The sequence below is a fragment of the Chionomys nivalis genome, chromosome 23 (assembly GCF_950005125.1).
Source record: "Chionomys nivalis chromosome 23, mChiNiv1.1, whole genome shotgun sequence".
NCBI lineage: Eukaryota > Metazoa > Chordata > Mammalia > Rodentia > Cricetidae > Chionomys > Chionomys nivalis.
Window position 1 is genome coordinate 17,099,106 of NC_080108.1, and position 22,676 is coordinate 17,121,781.

The 22,676-nt window shown below is 37.2% G+C and overlaps 1 protein-coding gene across 1 annotated transcript in view; it reads right to left on the reverse strand.

Annotated features, from left to right (window-relative positions):
* Positions 1–22,676, reverse strand: part of Agbl1 (AGBL carboxypeptidase 1) — a 661,380-nt gene that overhangs the window by 182,745 nt on the left and 455,959 nt on the right. Inside the window, exon 22 of the mRNA XM_057756658.1 lies at positions 10,623–10,780. Within this exon, the coding sequence (XP_057612641.1) occupies positions 10,623–10,780 (158 nt within the window). The remainder of the gene's footprint in view (positions 1–10,622; positions 10,781–22,676) is intronic.

Below are 22,676 nucleotides of genomic sequence, written 5' to 3' on the forward strand. Positions count from 1 at the left end.
GTTCCTCACTACCAGTTAATTTTCCTGACAAATTAGGGAGCCATTCACCATTTCAGGACATCTTTTCATCCCCACAATTGCCAAAGAGCCCTAGGCCAAATTCAACTTAAATGCTTCCTTCTACATAGCGTTTCTGGGCCAGCAACTACAGAATGAAGCCCAGAATCTCCAAGATTCTAGACACCATAGGAACCAGTGTGTCAGACTTCCATTAAAAAGAGGCATCAAAAGAATTTCCACATAACTTGGATAACTTGGAAATAATGGAAACAGTGATAATTTGAAACTCCTGGATTTAATAGATACTTCATTCTGTGAATGATTTAATAGTACATCCCAGGGAACAATTTTCCCAGATTCCTGGTTTCTTTTTGACCCACTAGCCTCTCCCTCTCCTCTCTTTATCACCCAACTTTATTTTCTCATGTCACAAAGGAAAACATAAAAACCTGTATCCATCCAGCTATCCTATGTTGTCTACACTATAAAAGGAGTTTGATGAACTTCTACAATCTTGGGTAATGAGCTTGATAAGGCTCTGGAGACTGCACAACTAATAGATAGAAACTGCTGATAAAGAATTGGGAAGCCAGTGAAGAAAAGAGGGCAACAACCCAGAGCTAGTGAGCTATAATATGGTAGGAAGCAGATGCTGTACTCAACAATGGAGTAACAGGGCTTTGGGGCAATGACTAACTACAAGGAAAACAGCAAACTTTAGGAGTCGAATGTGAAGCATAGAGGACATTCAAGAAAATCTGAATCTATGGAATAACAAATGAAAAGATAAACAGAGCCAAATGAAAACAGAATTGGTTATATCGTAAACTTGAATAACACAGAAACTACTGAGAGAAAAGGAAATAGCTGAGTGCAACAGACATGTGAAGTCACTATTAAAATTAAAATTCACTATCAGTCAAAAGGACAGCCTAGGATGCAGACAATCAAATTTCGGAGGAAAGGTTCTATACAGATTCTAGATAGGTTCTAGAATTTGATGAAATTTCAGAAAAGTGGAAAAATAATGAAAAGAGCAAGAAACATAGAAGTTAGAAAGCAGATACAAAATGTTTCAGGGGAATAAAAATCAAAGACGTGGAATGGAATCATTGTTATCATTTAATTAATACATGTTCCAAATATTGAGGTTTCAAAATTCAATAAATGAAAAGGGCCTAAATAGTAAAACAAAAGGGGAAGGAAAGGAAAAACGGGAGAAAAAGAGGAAAGAGATGAGCTGAAAAAAGACGAGAAGAGAGGGAAAATTAATTTTTGTTACAAAAAAAACCAGAACTTTATTTTTACAATTGCATATATGCTCAAAGGACAGATAAATTTGAAGGACTTAAAGTCTATGTATCATAGGATATGGCAAGCTAGTCACCAACTTAATATTATTACAAACAGAGGCAATACCTTCCAAATTAAGACCAAATACTTGCACTTCTCTTTAAAAATAATATTTTAAATTATAAACAAATATTTCTACCTTAAAAACTTAAGAATTGTTTAAAAAATAAACACAAAGTCTACTAACACAATTACTCTCCTAATGAGAAGAAACAATCACTTCTCTAGATACCATTTTTTTGTATAACCATAAAACTATGATTTTTTAAATTAATGAGCCACAAAAGAACAACGTGAATAAAGAAGACATTGGGCATGAACATTGCACCAATAGCCATTTGCCAGGGCCTTAGGCAGAGGAAACAATTGCTCTGTAAGCAGTCACATTTCCACATTCCATGATGCTTAGCATCATCCTCATCTCTAAGTCACTGTGTTGATGAAATTATAGAATCCTCAACTTTTAATGCTGTTCTAAAATATGTAAGAAAGAGTAATCCCTAGTGGCCACCCTGAGGCTCTAAGGAACAGGGTCAACCAGCTTGTCTATAACCAGACTCACAAAAGCATAACTTTTCCTTTCCTTCCTCCTATCTTTGTCCTAGACATGCTTTTCCCAAGTATGTTGGGCTTCACTCTTTCTCTAAAGCTCTTCTCCCTACCCTGCAACTACAGGTCTGATGTGGCTGATCTCCACGTTAATCTAACTCAGAAGAGGACATGGCTTTCCCTTCTTGCTCGCTTTGGCATTTTTCTTTTGGACACTAGTAAAATTCTCCTTGAACTTGAAAAAATATAGCCTATGAAAAGATAGAAAGGTAACACAATAAGAAAAAGAAAGACTGGGTTTGGTGTTGGATAGTTATAATTCCAGTGCTGGAGAAAGATCCGGCACTCAAGGCATTCAAAGGCAGCCTGGACAAGGCTCTATCTCAAAACTGAGAGGCAAAACATGTGCCAGCAAGTTGGCTCAGAGTAGAAAAAAAGCACTGGCCACCCAAGCTTTATGGCTTCAGTTTGATCCCTGAAACCTGAAAAATGCCATTTACACAGGGGATCTGTAAGGCCACTGCCCCCACCCCTGAGCTGCTACAGCAAGATAGGAGTCAGAGACAAGGGAAATACCCATGAACTCATGGATGAGCTAGAATGAAATACATAGCATAGAAGAAGCAAGAGAGTTCTTGCCTTAACAGCTTGAAGGAAAAAAAACTGACTCCCCCAAATTGTCCTCTGACTTCCATGTATGGACGCCTCCACACACTCAACAAACATGTATCATACATACACTAAAAAGATGACTTTTATAAATAAAAAGAAAACCTCTTTGATTTCTTTGAAAAGACAAAGAATAAAGAGCAATATAGAAGAACTACAGAAATCTGTCAAAATTTATAAGTGGTATTGTTGTCTTTCAGAAAAAAATATTTCATAAAACAATTTTAAGTATAATTATTGCATCCAGTGAAGTTACAAATAAATCTAAACTAATGCAGAATTTTCCTATATACCTAAAAGAATAACTTGGAAAATGACAGCTGTCTGGGTGATAATAAATTTTCAACAATGAAAGGTAAAAGCTTATAATGCTTTATTAAAGAATCCCATGAAGAGGGATCAAAAAGACCACCACATATTTGGAGGACACCATCAAAGACTCCAGATGAATAGACACAGGTACAGATTTGACAATGACATCAGTATTCAACAGATCAAGCACATCTACTATTTTAATGTAATTCAAGCTAATACCCCAGGGAGTCAAACTCTGCAGTTAAGAACACAGCAGAGTCATCAATGAAGATAAACAGAGGGACACATGAAGCCCTTTCTTAAGAAAACACTAATGGGCAATATTTTCAACATCAGATGTAACACTGTAATGCTTCAAGCCTGAAATCTGATACAAGTTATGAACACAAAAATATACTGTGTACATACACGTGAGCACATTATATCAAAGTGAGATCACTAATCAGGGATGGAAATATAGGCTATGCATATACTTCTTTATAGAGCATTGAACCTATGGTCTTGTGCATTCCAGGCCCGCACTTGACTAGTTAGGTACATCCACAGTCCTTCTGTTCACATTTTAGCTTGAGACAGTGCCTCATTAAGTTACTCAGGCCGGCTGTTAACTTTCTTTATAATTCATGTAAACTTGAACTCTCGATTATCCTCTCTCAGCCTCCCAAACAGCTGGGATTACACGTCAGCACTACCAAGCCTGAAAGAGGAAAGGTATACAAAGATAGAAAATGCGAAAGAAATTGTATGGTCTTTTAATATATTCATTGTTAATGTTGACAGCGGTTATCTGGATGACTAAAGGCAGGAGTGGGAGCTTTCTATGTTTCCCAAAATATATATTTTCAATCATAGAATAAAAACTATACTGTTAAAAAAATGACTTCCTGTGTGTGTGTATGTGTGTGTGCGTGTGTGTGTGTATGTGTGTGTGTATGTGTGCGTGTGTGTGCGTGTGTGTGTGCGCGTGTGTGTGTGCGTGTGTGTGTGTGTGTGCGTGTTTATATGTACCATGAGTGTTAGAAGAGGCTTCAAATCCCATGGAATTGGATTGCAGGCGGTTGTGGGCCACCTTGCGGATTCTGAGAAATGATCCTGGGTCCCTCTGCAAGAGCAGTGCTTCTTAATGCTGAGTCATCTCTCTATACAACAAAACTATAGTTTAAAAATAAAAATCAGGTGCTTTTGTAATTATTACCTTTTTAATCTAGGCTCTCTACAATAAAACTATAGTTTAAAAATAAAAATCAGGTGCTTTTCTAAATTATTAATTTTTTTATCTAGGGCTCAGGTGGAAAAATGCCTGCCTTGCAAGCAAGAGAACCTGAGATAGATTCTAAAATCCACATTAAAAATGTAGGCATGGTGGTTGATGCTTGTAATTCTCACATTGTGTGAGCTGGGGTCGGGCGTTGATGGAGACAAGAAGATTCTTTGACCCAGCTGACTGACTAGCCTAGCCTGTGTGGTAAGCTCCAGGCAATGAGAGATGCTGTTTCAAAATAATACGATGACATTCCAGAAGAACAACATCTGGGGTTGTCATCGGGGCTGTTCCTACCAACACTGAAGTACCCCCACCTACCCACTCTCCCACAAAGACACAGACACACTAAAAACAAAAAAAAGCAGTATTTTTTTTCTACAGTCTGTAAGACCTTGGTTTTTAGTGTTGTCCCGTCGAACTAAGAAACAGCTAAGCAGGTTTGCTCTGGGTAAGTGCTAAGCAGAGTTGGTGCCAAGAGGCCATCTGTGATTTGGAGACCCTACGAGTTATGGGTTGACTGCTGAGGCGCACGAAGAGCATTCCTGTTATTAATGGAGGGACACGTGGAGATGGAGACGCTCAGCTGAGAAGATCAAGAGGCGGTGGAGGGACACAAATCCAGATAAACAGCAGCTGACTCGGCAAAACTGTTAAATGACTTTGCAAAAGACCTGGCACAAGGGACGAACAGCCATTCCAGAGGGGAGGGGAGGCATATGGTTATTTCCAGGGAGAAGATTGAGGAGGAGAAAGGAAGAGAGAAGGAAGGAAGATCAAAGGATGCTCTAAGGAGTGAGTAATTTTTTTTTAATGAGCCACCGGGAGGAAGGGGACATAAAAGAAAACAGAAAGCAAAGAGCACGTGCATTGTATTTCACTGTTTCCACCGCTCCTCTACTCCTGAAAAATAGCGAGTTTGTTCTGTGCTTCTGATGGCGCTCTAATCGTTGTTTTGGTAAATGAGGCATGAAACCTAACGTCAGAAAATATGGTGTCCATGTGTACAACCACACATTCTCTTCCCGGCAGGTCAGTCTCCAGGGGTTAATGTATCTGAGAAAACTGGAGGCTCAAATGCCATATGCTTACATTTCCTTAAGGGAAACATTTGGGAAAGAGCATGATTTTCTTTTGTTCATTCTTAGAATAGGACAACAAAATCTTTGCAAAGGGTAGTGGAAACACTACCAAAGATGAGACAGGGTGTGGGAAGTTTGGCACAGGTCTCTTTAAAATGTACTAAGAGAGGTTATGGATATGGCATAGTGGCTAAGAGCATTTGCTGTGCTAGCATCTGTACTTGAGTTCAAATCCCCAGTGCCCATGTAAAAAGCTAGGGGTGGCCTAAAATGCCAGAACAGTTGGGGGGGGGGGCAGAGACAAAAGGATCCCTAGAGCATTCTGGTTGCCAGACAAGAGGATTCAGAGACCCTGTCTCAAGGGAATAAGGGACAGCAAATGTACTCCTCTGGACTCTGCATGCATGTATCGGGTATGAATACCTACATGTAAGTGTACATACAGCACACACTCATATATATACAAGATGTTTTAAAATGTGTTATAAATTAAAAAAAAACAGATAGCTGTTGACAAGCATTAATTGTATACTTGGTATTTGCATAAAATCCTGATGAAAGTTGGATTCCTAGGATTTGATCTGTTGATACTCATATTTCTTCTTTCTTTATTTCTTTCCTTCCTTTATTTTGGTATTTTTCAAACCAAACAAAATCCCAGCACTGAGAAACTAAAGTGGACACAAAAACCCACCCCTATCCAAGAGAAGTTATTTGCAACTGATAATTGATACCTGCTGGGAAAGGGAAAATCAATGTCTCCAATGGAGTGTTACTTAATATTTCAGCCACAGTCTACAGTAGGACCCATGCCCAGTAGCAGCTGGACAACATAAAATGAACTCCATGTCTGTGTATGTGTGCTTGTTGTTTTTTGTTTTAGTGATTTTTTTTCAAATATTTTATGAAATATGATTATGATTTTTCTTGATTTAACTCTATTCACCAGATGGAAACTAACCAAGTATAACTCAGACAGCCTATCACTGACTTCACACCAGCAGATTTTATTTTATGAGTTTACCTTTGGTCATCCTTTAGTGAGCAGAGATTTGTCCCCTGGGATAGTTTGGAGTTAAGAGGTTTTCAGGCGGATTTCTCTCAAGTCATATAGTCATCATGCCCTTTGAGCAGGGACCAAAGTCTGTTTTGATCAACAGCTTCATAATATAACAGATGTTTTGATTAAAAATAAAACTGGATGGAACAATTTCTCTATTGTTATCTACCAAACACATCTATCAAATTGAATTGAAATATATTCCAAACAAGCATGTTAATCAAATCCTTTGTTCAACCATCCTGCCCTTAAGTTGCTGAGTGAGTTACTCTAGGAAGAGGAGAAGGTTTCTTTGTTTCTATTTTATTGATTTCAGCCCTCAACTTGATTATTTCCTGGTGAATGCTCCTCATGGGTAAATTTGCATCTTTTTGTGCTAAGGCTTTCAGGTGTTCTGTTAATTCACTAGTGTGGGATTCCTCAAATATTTTTATGTAGGCACTTAGTGCTGTGAACTTTCAAGTTAGTACTGCTTTCATAGTGTCCCATAAGTTTGGGTATTTACACCTTCATTTTCATTTAATTATAGGAAGCCTTTTCTTCTTCATTTATAGTCTTTGTTTCTTCCTTGACTAAGGTGATTCAGTTGAACCTTATTCACTTTCCATGAGTTTGTTAATTTTTCTGGAATTTGTGTTGTTGTTGAATTCTAACTTTAAACCATGGTGATCCGATAAGATACAGGGGTTTATTCTAATTTTATTTTTTTTAATCTGTTGAGATTTGCTCTCTTCACAGACCTCGAAAGAACAATACTCAGCTTCATATGGAAAAACAAAAAGCTACCAGAAGAGTTAATCAATCTTGTACAATAAAGGAACTTCCAGAGGTATCACCATCCCTGACTTAAAATTCTACTCCAGAGCTTTAATAATAAAAACAGCTTGATATTGGCATGAAAACAGATACGTGGACCAATGGAATCAAATCAAAGACCCTGATATTAATCCACACACCTATGAGCACCTGATTCTTGACAAAAAAGTCAAAATGATACAATGAAAAAGGAAAGCATCTTTAACAAATGGTGCTGGCACAACTGGATGTCAACATATAGAAGATTGAATAGATCCATATCTATGGTTGTGCATAAAACTCAAGTTCAAGTGGATCTCTATGGCTGTGCATAAAACTCAATTCCAAGTGGATCAAGGACCTCAACATAAATCCAATTACATTGAACGTGAAATAAGAGAAAGTGGGAAGTAGCCATGAATGCATTGGCACAGGAGACCACTTACTAAATATAATACCAGTAGTACAGACACTGAGAGTAACAATCAATAAATGGGACTTTCTGAAACTGAAAAGCTTCTAAGGAAAAGAACATGGTAAATAAAACAAAACAACAGCCTACAGAATGGGAAAAGATCTTCACCAACCCCACATCTGACAGAGGGATAATCTCTAAAATATATAAAGAACTCAAGAAACTAGATATCAAAATACAAAATCATTCACTTAAAAATGGGGCACCGGACTAAACAGAGTGTTCTCAGCAGAAGAATCTCAAATGCTCAAAAGACATTTAAGGAATTGTTCAATATTCTTAATCATCAAGGAAATGCAAATCAAAACAACTCTGAAATGCCAGCTTAGACCTGTCAGAATGGCAAAGATCAAAAACATTGATGACAGTTTATGCTGGAGAGAATATGGAGTCTGGGGAATACTCCTCCACTACTGGTGGGGGTGTAAAGTTGTACAGTCACATTGGAAATACGTATGGCAATTTCTCAGACAATTGAGAATTTATCTACCTCAAGACTCAACAATACCACTCTAAGGCATATACCCAAAAGATACTTAATCATAGCCAAAGACATTTGCTCAACTATGTTCATAGCATTATTATTTATAATAGCAAGAACCTGAAAACAACATAGATATCCCTCAACTGAAGAATGGATCAAGAAAATATGGTACATTTACACATTGGAGTATTACTAAACTCTAAAAATTCAGTGATATCATGAAATTGGCATGCAAATGGATGGAACAAAAAAACAAAATAAAAACAAAAATAAAACAGAAAAATATCATTTTGAATGAGGTAACCCACACTCAGAAAGACAAACATTGTATTTAATTCACTCATAAGTGGATATTACATGTAAAACAAAAGTTAACCTGACTATTATCCACAGCTCCAAAGAAGCTAGAACTCTCTTCAAGTAATTGCTGCAACCAGATGCAGAGATTCATAACCAAACACCAGGCCGAACTCCAGGAATCCAATCAAAGAGAGAGCAGTGTGAATATATGAGCAAGGGAGGTCAAGATCATAATGGAATAACCTGTAGAGATGGCTGAGCCAAGCTCATGGAAACTCATGAACTCTAGAATGAAAGCTGGGAAACATCCATGGGACAAAACTAGTCCCTCTGTATGTGAGAGACAGTGGTGATAACTTGAACTATCTGAGTGTCCCTTAGCAGTAAGACTAGGATCTATCCCTGGTGCATGACCTAGCTTGTTGGAGCCCATTTTCTAAGGTGGGATGCCATGCTCAGCTTTAATGCAGTGTGGAGGGGTTTAGACTGGCCCTAATTTAATGTATCACACTTTGTTGGCTCCCCAGGGGAGCCCTTACTTATTGGGAAAAAGGAATGAGGGGTGGGCCGAGGGAGTTGAGGCGTGAGAGGAGGGGTAAAGGGGAGAAATGTAATTGGAATTTAAATTAAAGACAAAAAATAAAAATAAAGAAAAGAAGAGGCAGAGGTCAAAGGGCAATGTCCAGCTTCAGCATCCTTGGACTGGTGACCACTGATAACTGACAGTCAGTGGTATGGAGAGTGTATGACAGCTTCCTTCTCATGACAACCCACAAAGCAGCCACTGTATTTGAAGCCCGACATTGAGTTCTTTAGACTTGAATTAGAAAAGACATTTCTTTGATAGATGTCTTCTTGTTCTCGTTTACAGGCAACTAATCCTTACTGCATTGGATCAAACAGACGGGCACAATCAATTCAGGGAAAGCAAGCAATGCCAGTTCTGCTCAATCTTCCCTCAACAAGCAGCTGAGGATGAAGGGAAGAGAAAGGGAAGGAAGAAAATTCGTCCCCATTTCCATCCAAGATAGCTCGACCAAGGGTGAAAAGACAAACGGAAACCCAAGTCGAGGCAGGTGGATACACTTGCTCTCGGCGAGAGAAGCAGAAAACTCTGAGACAATGTGAAACAGGCAAAGCCTTTGGGTGCTGAGGCATCCTGAAGGAATTAGGGGCATATGGAAATGGTTGTGGTGCCTAAACGAAAGCAAACGGTGCTAGTATCTCCGAGGGATTGGGATCTGGATTTACTTAAGTCTCTGTCATCTGAGATCTGAATTACTCTGTGATGAACAAGTTAATTACTGTGTTGGGTAATTAAGTCCTAGAGAAATGGAGGCCTTCCAAAGCTATATTAACGGACACTACTAGATCTTTTTACGCTTGGCTGGCTATTTGATAAGAAGCCACAGTGAAACAGCAATTTAATAGTGACATGCAAAAAACTAATGAAATTTAGCTGGAAATAAGAGGCTTCCCCGTATTAATACTTTTGCCTTTGCTTTTGGAGGCAAAGTGCATGGTTAAATGCTCCCTCATTTACCAGCAGATGCTGAATCCCCCATCAGCCCCATTGCTCAAAGTACAGACTGTGACTTAGCCTCTTTGGAACTCCTGGTGCCTCTCGGTCCTCTCTTTTTTATGTGTCATTATTTTTCCCTTCCTGTCTCTGAATTTATTCTGGGCAGGACTAAGGTATTTTTCTACAAGAAACTGCATCAAAAAGCTCATTTGGATAATGGCTCTCCATTTCTTGACTCACTACTGGTACTCAATTCTCAGACAACCAACCATTTCCCACCATGTGAGTTAGTTTCTCATGGCCAATTATGAATCATATTCTGTGCCAGTTTGATACAGTTTAAGACAGAGACCACTCGTTTAGATATTAGCAATGAGATACTTCCCCATTCTTATATTGAACAACAGCTCAAGAACATTACACATATAAGAATGTAATTTGGAAGAAAAAGATCTGTACATGTATAACTCTGCAGCATCACACTTCAGCTACATTATCACTAGTGATACATAATAATAATATATTTATAAATATGTTAAGTTTTATATCTACACACGCATGTACATGTGACAACGTCTCTACATTTTTAGTATCTGTGAAGCTCCAAGTCTGTCTTTCCTCACAGTACAGTTGAACCTACCTTTACTTGATAGTTCATCCTTATTTTCTGTCTGTCAAGGATCCATTGATCCATTTCACCAGGATACTGGCAGTGAGTATATGTGAGACATCCCAGATTCCCCTGTAAGCATCTTACCGCTGGAGGTAGTGGTCCAGAACATCCGCATTCAGCAGAGTTGTAGCTCGTGCCAAGAGCTCATGGCTACAGCTTGCAGATTTGAGTTCCAAGACGAAAAGGCCCAAGCAGAACATGGCTCCCATCTCTTCCAGTTCACTGGTACCGAACTGTAGACCCTATCAGTTAAACAAAGCAATCAGCAGTGACGATTCTGTGGGAATTGAGTAGTGACATTTTCACATTAGGAAGAGGGACTCTGGACATACGTCTTTCACAGAAATTGAGGATTCAAAGTGTTTGTCAGTCCCTTTCCAAAGCTAGCTTTTCTCAACTTGTGTTGCATAAATGTTCTGCATTTCCTGACAGGATGGCAAGCTCGGGAAGATGATAATGGGCATGGATGGCACAGGACCAGTTTTCCACCCCTTCTCCAGTTGCAATGAAATGCACAAAGCTTCCACCTGTATTTTGAAGGGGTATATTGTAGAAACCAAGATTTATTACTAAACAGTCTTGTTAAACACATAATTTGCCCCATCATTTATCAAACAATAGTAAAGAAGGAGGGAAAAATCCTTCACATATTAATACTGAAGCTGCAAAATAAACCACACTTCCCTGAAATTATCCTCCTGCTTGTGCCAAGGTAATGCACAAAAGCAAAGTCAAGCCCAGCACTCTCTGGTGAAGTTCAGGAAGTAGAGATGAGCACAGAGACCAGGTGTGATGAGATAAGCTTGTTCTCCATCACTTGGGAGACTAGCCTGTACTACATACCTTTTCACAAATCCTCTCTGAGAGGGAGGAAAAGAAGATGGTAAAGAGTGGGGCAGTTTACAGCAATTGAAAAAAAAAAAAAAAAGCTTTTGCAAGTCTACCTGATGTCAGTAAGTGGTCTGAGCATTTCACAGACTCACAGACGTGAGGTTGGTATTTCCTTGCCAAGTCCGACAAGGTAATTATTTTCTCTCATCCACACAGAGGGAGATTCAGACACAAAAACCAAGGAACTGATATGAGTTACTTACAGCTAGTAAGTAACAGAGACCAGTGAGGGAATTCTGCCTCGACCATTGCATGTGAAATCCTATATACGAACACATACAGACAGTTACACAGCAAGGTAGCAAGTATGTTTTTCAAAATTCAGATCAGAATTGGATTTAAATCAGTTTCACTATTTTCTGATAGTGTTATGTGGGGTTCTAGAGCTTCATTAGCCTTGATCTCCTCCTTTGTGAAATGGGATCGTGATCCTCCCCTCTAGATATCTATAACATTGCAAATTCTATTATCACTATTGTACATGATGACAAATGCTCGTGCATCCCTGCAATATAGAGATTGGCTAAGATTATTTTTCTGTTTTCCTAAAACTGAGGTTCGACATGATGGAGCTCAGAATTGCCCTAACACTTACATATTTTATCTAAATAAAAATAATCAGTAATTGATTATTTTAATAAAGTACATATGATCATATCATATATTTTACTAGAATATATTAATTGTACAAAATAACTGGTTTCGTTCAATGTATTATAATATAGCACATTATAATTACAACATATAATTACAAAATGCTAAACAGTTTATTATATATTTCAAAACATTTAAAAAATGATTTTGAATTTCACCAGCACAAGAAAAATAAATGTTTGTTGTGATGGATATGAAAATTACTTTGCTTAATCATTAGACTTTAAACACATGTATACACTGCTTAATCATTAGAGATTATATGTGCACAGCACAGTTCTCCAAAATATGTACAATTATTATGTCAATTAAAATTAAAGTGCAGGATTTTACATTCCAATAACAGTGCTGTTATGTTCTAGAGGACAGAGATAGGGCAGGACTGTTGGTTAAGAACAGCTTACAAATATTCCCAGGGAAACAAAACAAAACACAACTAACAAAACAAAAACTGGAAATTGGGAAGTCTCGAGCCTCATAGGAACCTTCTGAGGTAAAAGCATCCCTGGGAGTAGAAAGTCTCAAGTTGATTTGAGCTGCTTGAAAATTGGATTTTCTGCTTGTTTTGACACCTGTTTCCTAAAGAAAGGAGACATTACATCAGAGTTGAAGGAAGCAAGTTCCTCTGTAAACAGCCGCAATACAAGGGAAAGACAGATGTTGAACAAATCGCTTTTATTTCTTCCTCGAGTCCACAGGAAGAAAAAAAAAAAAAAAAAAAAAAAAAAGATCACGTTTTAAAGAAAGAGAAAAAAACCCAGAGTCCCTTTCTGTGTTCTGAAGTTCTAAGGTCTGACTCTTTGCCCAGGCTTCTGTAGACTCTCTTCTTCCTTGGAGAATGACTTGACTGTCAGAGAAAAGGACATGAAAATTACATCCACCCAGTGACTTGCCCCATATCTGTGGCCTAGGAAGAACAAAAAGGAAAATTCCAGTCTTGTGCAGCTAGGAGAGCCCTGTACACATCCTAGCCTCTTGTGAGTCACAGAACTGGACAGGCACTGTAGAAACATATCTACTACCATGTACAGTATTGAAGGGCTAGGGACCACCCCTGCACACCAGCACACTGTATGGTTGTAGCTGAAATGATAGCATTTATAATGTGAAAATTGCTTCTATCCCCAGCGCAGCCCCACTTATTCCAGGTAGCACTTGGCATCATAGAAACACTAGTTCAGAACACTCCAGAAAGAACTCATTTCACTTTATTGACTGAGGAGACTTAAGCGAGTCTCCAGTTTCATTTTGCCCTCTCTTATTGATTTTTCTTTCCTAATTTCTTTTTATTTTCACTCTCACACAATATTAATAATATTTGCGTATATAAATGATCTCTTTCTTCACATTCAAGTCCTGGAATAAAACCACAGGGAAAATCCTTGAAGGGGAGAGACAGAGTAACAGCCCTTTCTTACTTGAACACACACCCATCCGTGGCACACTGCCCATGCGTAATAAATTAACAAACAAGTGAACGTGGAGAGACTTTTGCAAATTGTCCCTTAGGCACACACTGAACTTGTCACATGGACTTTGATTTCTCCAGGTGGGGAATTCCTGAGTGCCTTCAAATTATGTGCTCCCATCTTTACAACCCACAAACATTAAGATATTAATATGTTTTATCAAGAAAAATCATTTATCTCTGGAAATGACATGTGTCATATCATATCAGACCTCATTGGTTAGGTGGTGGCCTCAGAGTAGTGAGTGTGTAAATAAAGTCATAGTTACGTTGGTTTTTAAAAGTGAGAGCTATTAAAATAGAAAACCAACCTTTCTTCCTAACAGTTCACTAGCTGCCCCAGAGACAATAGTAAAGTCAGACTCTATTGCCTTAAGCAAATAAGATTTTGATGCGCATAGTACATGAATGTAGGGTGTGGTAGAAGATTCTTGGCACTATTTCAACGGTCTTAAGATCACGGGTATGTCATCTGTCTTTTTTCTGATTTTCTTACTATTGAAAAATGGCTGCTCTAACTCCGTCTACCACATCATCCAAAAGGGAGAAGAAAGAAAAGAGTGGTGAGAAACTACCGAATGTGTTTGCTTACATTTCACCCATCAGGACTGTACCATAGAGCCACTCACAGCCTTTAACCAGTCTGGAACAGAAACTTTGAGCTTGTTCAGCCTCTGTACAAGAGGGGAATAAGAGCCAGGAGGGTCAAGGTAGAGAAGACAATTGTGTGTTCTACCTTGACGGTTTTGGTAATAATGATGCTAAAATATATGAGTGCCTGTTCATGCTAACAGTTAATACACCTCACTGCTACAATCATCAAATGTCTTATCTGGTAATCTCTGCTCCCCAAACAATATTGCTTAAATAAGAGTAAGACCAAATGAAAGTGTAAGAAACAGGTTTTAACAGCACTGTGGCTAGAATAAAACAGAAAAAAAAATTACTAAAATAAGCACACATGAGAAAATGTTTAGTTTCATTATTTTAAGTAGAACAGCTATTTACACTGAGAAAATCAGTGCATCTATATTTAAGTTTGTAATATTTCTGACCTCCCATTATGCCGAAGGCTGCTAGATATCAAAATGTCTGTTGGAATGTAAATTGATTCATACCTTTAGGGAAATTACTCAATAACATTTGACATGATAATGTCACTTCAGGGAACTCTTCCTAATGAACTGATTGAAAATAAAAGTGGAGCTATATGCATAAAAATGTAAATTATGCCAATGTTATATGTAATAATCAAAATTTGAGGGAAATAAAACCTAAATGTCTAATAAAGAAGGAATGACTAAGGAAACTATAATGGAATGAATCTGATAGGATGTAATGGAGCCATTAAAATGATAATTATAACAACCATTTAGCAATATGGGAAATGCTCATGATTTAATGATAAAATAAAGCCAGACACAAGTTATGCAATTTGTACTGAAGAGTTAACACCGAAGAGAAGTGGTTATGGTTATCTAGTTTCCTGGGGTCCAAACACTGTCAAACTTTAACGCTATCATCTTTCAGTAAAACATGGATATTTTTGAGAGGGTTTTACAGTTATGTCTCAAATATGTTTGCATACCAAAATTTCAAGAGGATTCTGGTTCATAAAATGATTATGAAAAATACTGTTTTCCATCAATAGATGAAAGGTGAAGTTTCTTCAGAATTTTGGAAGATCTGTCAATCCTAGCCATTCTTATAAAAATTTAGATTTTCATTTCTTTCATTTGGAATTAATTGACACTATAGCGTTCTTCAATTCTAGAAAAATAACATCCATTAATCTTTTGAAAATTGCCTCTCCACTGCAATTTTTTCAAGTGACTAGTTCATGTTCTCTGACAAGGATTTTTTCAAGTGACTTGGTTTACATTATTAGTTTTGTTCCACCCTTCATATGAATTAACACTAATAGCAAATTTTCCTTTCTCCCTTTCACTGTGATGAATTCTGGAGACATTTTGATAAGAAAATTCCATTTCAAGGATTCTCTCTCTAACCACATTGAATTTTCTTACTAACACTCTGACTGTATTGACCTTCTTGTCAATGCATCCACATTAAAACCTGTTTTTAAAACTTACTTTATGTTGCTTTACATTATCATGTCCAGTCAACCTAGGCATTTTTATCAGTTCCATTTTTCTTCTAAATAGTGCTAAGGTAAGATTTATGCCCAGCTGTTTTATTATCTTTATTATCTTTGGAATCCTAAGCTCTTATCTTTTTGACTTCGAAGAAATCTTTTGTAGGTCTTTTTAATGCTTTCCTTTCCAGTTAGAAATTATGTATTTCTGCCTTACATACATGAGCCATAGAATGTTAGTATAGATCATATTTTTTATTTTTATTGAGCTCTACATTTTTCTCTGCTCCTTTTTTAAACAATGTCGCTTATTTACTCTGGTATGAATTTTGAATTCAAATCTACTTGAAGGAGGGTTCTGACTGGTAAGGACAAATGAAACCTTGGCTTCCTTAGCCCCAAGCTCATTGAATATCCCTATTTTATCTCTTCATAGATTATAGTTATAGTTTTCATTGATAAGTGTTGTTAGCTCATAGTTCTAGCTTCAGGTGATGGTCTCTAGTTTCAAATCAACCTCAAAACATGAATGGTTTTCAGCTTTGCCACAGAGACGAAGCCAGGAATTGGCATTGGCCTTTGAAGACCTCTAGAAAAGCCTGTTTATAAAAACTTGGCATCATTGATCACCTGTGCAAATATATACATAGGGAAGACAGAATTTTAGTAAGAAATGTTGCAGCTAAAATAAAATTATATACTTTCAAGGTGTAAAACAAATATTTTCTATTGAAATAGATTTATTGTCAAAGTAAGTAGCTAGGAAATTTCCTGTCTATGTAATCAGAAATAAACAAGGGGATATTGCAGTGAGAATAAATAAAAAAAATGGAAAGGGTATAATAAGAAATTAGGAAAGAATACAGTATGGAGACAAAGATGGAATTACCAAATTAAGAGCAGATATGGAATGGAAAATGTTAACAGACTTGTATAAGATATAAAAATCCATTATAGAGAAAACAACGTCATGATGTTATCAAATATTTTAAGAGAAAGAAAGTAAAATCATGAGATAAGTATTTAGGACAGATGAAAGAAAAGGGATGTTTTTCTAATTAATTTTTAAAAATTTTTCATTCTTGAGTACACATGACTACCCTGCTCTCCAGCCTCATGTTCCTGGCTATATTTATTTCAGATTCAGACAGGCTTTTGACTCTAACAGAAGTCAGTAAGCAGAAAAGAAGAGAAACAAAGAGGAGAATGTCTGCCTTTTTTTCCAAATAAGAACTAAGCCTAAGATCAAATACTCTTGCTAAATATATGGGATACAATTAGCAAGAAGGCATGGCATGAACACTATGGATAAGAATAATAAAATTAAGTAATACAATGCTAAAGCCTAAAGCAAGATGCACAGATTTTCATAGAGATCAAAAAAATACCATTTCATTAAAAATGTCCATACATGCTGTTGTATAAGAGATAAATCACCCATTATCTGTTCATTCCAGACTGGAAACCATCAACACAGCTCCATACGGGGGCCCACAGAAATGGGTCCACTCCACCTTGACTTAAGGTCAGAGAGTTTAAGCCTATTCTTTCTCCTTCATCATTATTGACAGGCAATCTATGTGGCTACAAACAAAGATATCGGACCTAGGGTGTGGTTACTTGGTGTTTTGGGTATTAAAATGGTCATCACTTTGTTCCTTGTATGATGATAAGAAAATCTTTTGCTTTCTTTCCCTTTTTTTTTTTTTTGGATGGGAGTATTTAAAGATCATAAGGAATAAACACAGGTGGATTCAGTATTCACAGGGTTGCCCTCCCAGTACTAGCCTACGTCTCTGTGTTTCTTTCATATCTCTGCTCCTCTTACCTAGCAATTCTAATCCAGAGGCCCCTATCCTGGAACTTACAAACCCATCGAGGCTGGTTCCCGACAGATGTCACCCCAACGCATCGCTACCCCAGCTCCATCCAGGAGTATCTTGGTGAAACAGTGAGCCAACAGGAGTTACTGAGATGAGCGTTGATGATGCTCAGATACCTGCAACCCTGAGAAGGCCATCTGAGTGGGTGTTGATGACAATCTATAAAGCTGCATCCCTTAAACTCCCCACCCAACTTGTAAGCAATTCTTCTTGAGCAACTTGTTGCTTCTCCTCAGCAATCATCACTGCTTATCCAGCCTCTTTTACGGGCCTTGGGAATCTTCTCTCTGAGCTTCTTGATCTTATGAGCCTCCCTCTTTCCTCCAGAAGTGATGGTTTCAGTTCAGAGGAAATTACTATAAAGATGGATGCAAAAAACAACTGATCATCCTAATACAGAAATAAAATACTAAATTGATTAAAGATGATAGGTGATCGATATTAGAAGGAAAGAAAGAAAGAAAGAAAGAAAGAAAGAAAGAAAGAAAGAAAGAAAGAAAGAAAGGAGATAGATAGATAGATAGATAGATAGATAGATAGATAGATAGATAATAGATAGAATATAGAATCAGGCATATATAAACATTTAGATCCCAAATTAAAGAAATACTATTTTTAGAACTATATTATACAAAAATTATGTAATGTGACCCAGAGAACATTTTTCTTAATGAGCTTTTAGTGGCATTTAGAATGCCACTAATATATATTTTTACACAAGAAATTAAAAGAGAGAGAGAAGAAAGAAGAAAGTCGGGACAGGTGCATTGCATGCATTCGTGGTGAAAGCTGCAGCATGTGAGCTTCAGGGGAGCATTGTTGCATGACACTGTAAAGTAGGATCTGGACCCAGAGATCTTCACTCCCAATGCTAACATGTCTATCTGTGTGACTTGAAGGAAGCCATTTGACAAGTTAGTGCCTTAGTTTCATCCTATGTAGAATGGAAATAAGGTGTTTTATAGCATATTGAGCTTCTGAGACAATATTTTCTCTCTGTGAGCGATGGGAGCATGGGGGTGTATGAGTGTGTGCAACTTAGCCCATGCACATCAGAAAAATCTTCATTGTTATCAATGATGAAGCAAATGCTATATAAAAGCAAGAGCTGTAACATTGCCCTTATTAAAGCCATGGTCTAAATTATATCCTGTTCTCATCAGGGATATTTATCATTATTTGAAAAGTTCCAGAAAATCCAATAAGAAAAATGAGCTGTACATATTAGGATGAAAGGAATCCCATTATCATTGTTGGAAGACTGATAATATACTAATGCAAGTCAAAAGAAGCAAATAGAACACAGAATGCATTAGGCACACATATAGAACTGAGTAAGTAGACAAGGTTACAAATTAAATACATGAAAATCAATTATTTTATCTGAAACAACAAAATAAATTACTAAGTATAATAAAAAGTTCATTCACAATAACATTCTAGCTATGGAATATCTGAGAGTGGGCTTAATAGCAACCATCCAAGTGTTATGTGATTCATTCTTGCACTTCACCAAGAAATATTGAAACAAATGGGTAATTACGGTGAATTCTGGGAAAGCAAAGCAGAACCATACAACATCAATTCTCCTCGTATTGGTCTACAAAAACATAGGAAATCAAAATGCCAATAGATGGTTTTTCAGTGTGACAAACTAATTCAACTTCAGAAGAACACATGGCAAAGACCCTCATCCCAGAATTACTTTGATAAACAGGCTAAAAAATAATGAGTTTTCATTCAGATAGGAAAATCCTGTTATACACTTCAAAATATGCATGCTTCATTTTATCATATTGCCTATTACTGCACTTTGCAAATAATGTGATTGTTTGTTTGTATGCAAATTAAAGACTGGCAACAACTGTGTATCAACAAGTCTATTTGTATCATTTATCCAACAGGTCAGGTAATAGTTAGAACCCTTAACAACAAAACAGTTTAATTAAGGTATATACATTCACTGGACACTGTATTTTCTGTGTGACTCACTTATCCCTCATTGATTGCAATGATGGCCTTATTGCAATGGTTTTAAGCTAAACCTGTGATATTCCAGAGGTATGCTTATCATTAGACATGATGGGATTGGTGTTAATCATGTAGAGAGAGCAAGAGGATTGATACACAAAGCAGGAAAGAACTTGCACAAGGCAAAGGAACTATATGGTCAGGGTAAATTCTGTTATAATGCAAAAACAGAATACTTAAAGGAAATTGTTAGCTCAAAGATAAAAATCCTCCCACGTTGACTGTGAAGTTGAAGGCATGAAATTTGAAAGCTTTAAAAACTAAAGACTAGTGTTTTATCATTACACTTAGCTGATAAAGAGCTGAAAACCAGGAACCATTTGACCCTATCACCAATGGAAATATACATCACTGCATCCATAAAGGTGTGTAATCCAAAACAGCTCGCTGAATTCCAAGCCTAGAAAGGAATTTTAAGGAAATAATCGGCTTCCTGTATTTCAATACTACTTCCTGACTGTCTCTGCGATGTCACCTGTTTAGAATACATTCTGTGATATGAATATACTCATGGTTATTTAGCCAATAATGTACCAGTGTGCATTTGAGGTTTTCTCTGTGGTTCACCTTTTGATTATTTCTCAATTTATTTCAAATATTATTTTAAGTTTTCAAACATATAAACAATATATCATGGTCAGAATTATACCTAGCTCCCCCCTCCACTTCATTTCCCTACAGATACTCCCAACATATTCCCCTCCCAACTTCATAACCTTTCCTTTCTTATTGTTTTGTTTTAATGTGATTCCTTGAGCTTAATCAATAGAGTCTATATGTGCACGAGTATGTATTAATCACTGGTTAATCATGAGTAACCTACCAGTGACCACCTCTCCAAAGAAGAGTGACTTCCTATCCCACTAACCATGAACTGCCATCATCAGCTCCTCAGCTAGGATAGAGCCTCAAGTGCTTCTTCCACTTTCATGCTAGAATTGTGGAGGTCTTTGCAAATAAAGGACTTCCATGCAAGTGTTATGGGCTCATGTGTAGAGCAGGCTATCAGGTCCTGAAGACATTACTTCACAAAATGAAAGTGGTCTCTGTGTTCTCAGGCACTGGATAGCTTCACATGGTGAGTGGGCATAACTCAAACATACATCTTAGACATTTTCTTTACTGTTTTCAAAGCATGCAAAAATTGATCCTTGCTACCCAAGCTTCCTCAAATAAAGCATCTAGTTCAAAAATAGTAGCGTATCTGAATTGATATTTCATATAATGGGAAATTTCAAGTTTATGGATGAAATTAAATCTAAAATTATTTTCAAAATTGTTGAGATTTGATTGTTTGAATTCAAACAATCAATTGGAACAAAAAGAAAGGTAACAAGGGGGCTGGAGAGATGGCTCAGCCGTTAAGAGCATTGCCTGCTCGTCCAAAGGTCTTGAGTTCAATTCCCAGCAACCACATGGTGGCTCACAACCATCTGTAATGAGGTCTGGTGCCCTCTTCTGACCTTCAGACATACACACAGAAAGAATATTGTATACATAATAAATAAATATTTTTTTAAAAAAGAAAGGGAACAAATGTACTAAGGAACCTGTAGGGTTTATTGGAGTATATTCATTTTACACAGTATGGAGCTTCATAAAGACATACCTACGTATAAAGTGTAATCATAATCTCTCCAATACACTCTTCCTAATCCTCAGATCCCTCTCATAGTCCCCTTCACCCCCTACAAAGTTTCACTATGACTTTCACTGTCATATCCTATATACATACATAACTTTATACAAAATCCAAGATTAACAAGTGAAAGACACCCAGTTTTGTCTTGCTGAGAGTGACGTAATTAATATGCTAATCCAATGGTGGATCCATTTCCCTGAATATTACATCATTTTGTTCTTTTTATGCATAAATAAAATTGTAATTACACACACATACACACACACACACACACACATACACGCATATCACAAAGTTGGCTCCATAACTTAGCTTGGTTGCCTTTGAGTAAATACCTAGAAGTGCAAAATGGGGATGTGAAGGATCTATTTCTAATTTTTGATGAAATCTTCATTTTTTTCCATAGTTGATGGAATAAGTTACTTTCTCACCAGCTGTGTATAAAGGTCCCCCTTTTCCTGTCTCCTCACCAACATTTGTTATTTTCTGAATTTCTGTCATTCTGACTTGAGTGAGATGGAAACCCCAGGGTCAGTCCAGTTCACACTTCTCTGACATATCCAGTTTCATGAGTAAGTACATCCTGGTAGCATTTAGAATACCATTCTAGGCTTTCACTATTTTCCTTATGGTGTGAGAATCTTACAACTTAGGTCTAGCTACAGCTATGAAACTACCTGTTTCTTTGGCTTTAAACCTTTATAATAAAGTGCAAGTGTGTAATGAGATAAGGTGACTTTTGAGTCTTTTATAAGATTTACTTTATTATTTTAGTTATGTGTAAACGGAGACTACTTGTATGTTTCCTGGCATCTCAGACCCAAATAATCACACATAAACTTTATTAATTGCAATACTGTTTGGCCGATGCCTCAGGCATATCTCTAGCTTGCTCTTACATCTTAAATCAACCCATCTCTATCAATCTATGTATCACCACAAGGCTGAGGCCTACCGTTAGACATCTTTCTCCTTTAGCTGCTATTTGGCATCTCTTTGACTCCACCTACTCTCTCTCTATATATATATATATATATATAATTTCAGTCTGGCTATATTCTGCCCTGCTATAGGCCAAAGGAGCTTTCTTATTAACCAATGGTAATAAAACATTATTTATACCATACAGAGAGACATCCCACATCAATTACGTAAATTTGTTTCTGTATATAAATATGTACATGGAAGCTGAGATGCCCTAAGAGGCTAAAGGTATTGGATCTCTCTGGAGTTTGGAGTTATATGTGGTTGTGCACTGCCCAACGTGCATATGAGTTTCTGAACTTGGGTCGTCTGCAAATGAAGTAGTGCTCGTAACTGCTCTGCCACCTCTGCAGAGAAGACTGAACTGGAATTTAGTTTGTGCATCCCCCTACTTTGCCATGCACCCAGCAGAGAAGTTAGAACTGAGCCAACCCAGCTATGCAGAGCTGAGAACTCTAATAGGTAGCAGGGAAGAAAGAGAGAGGTTGGT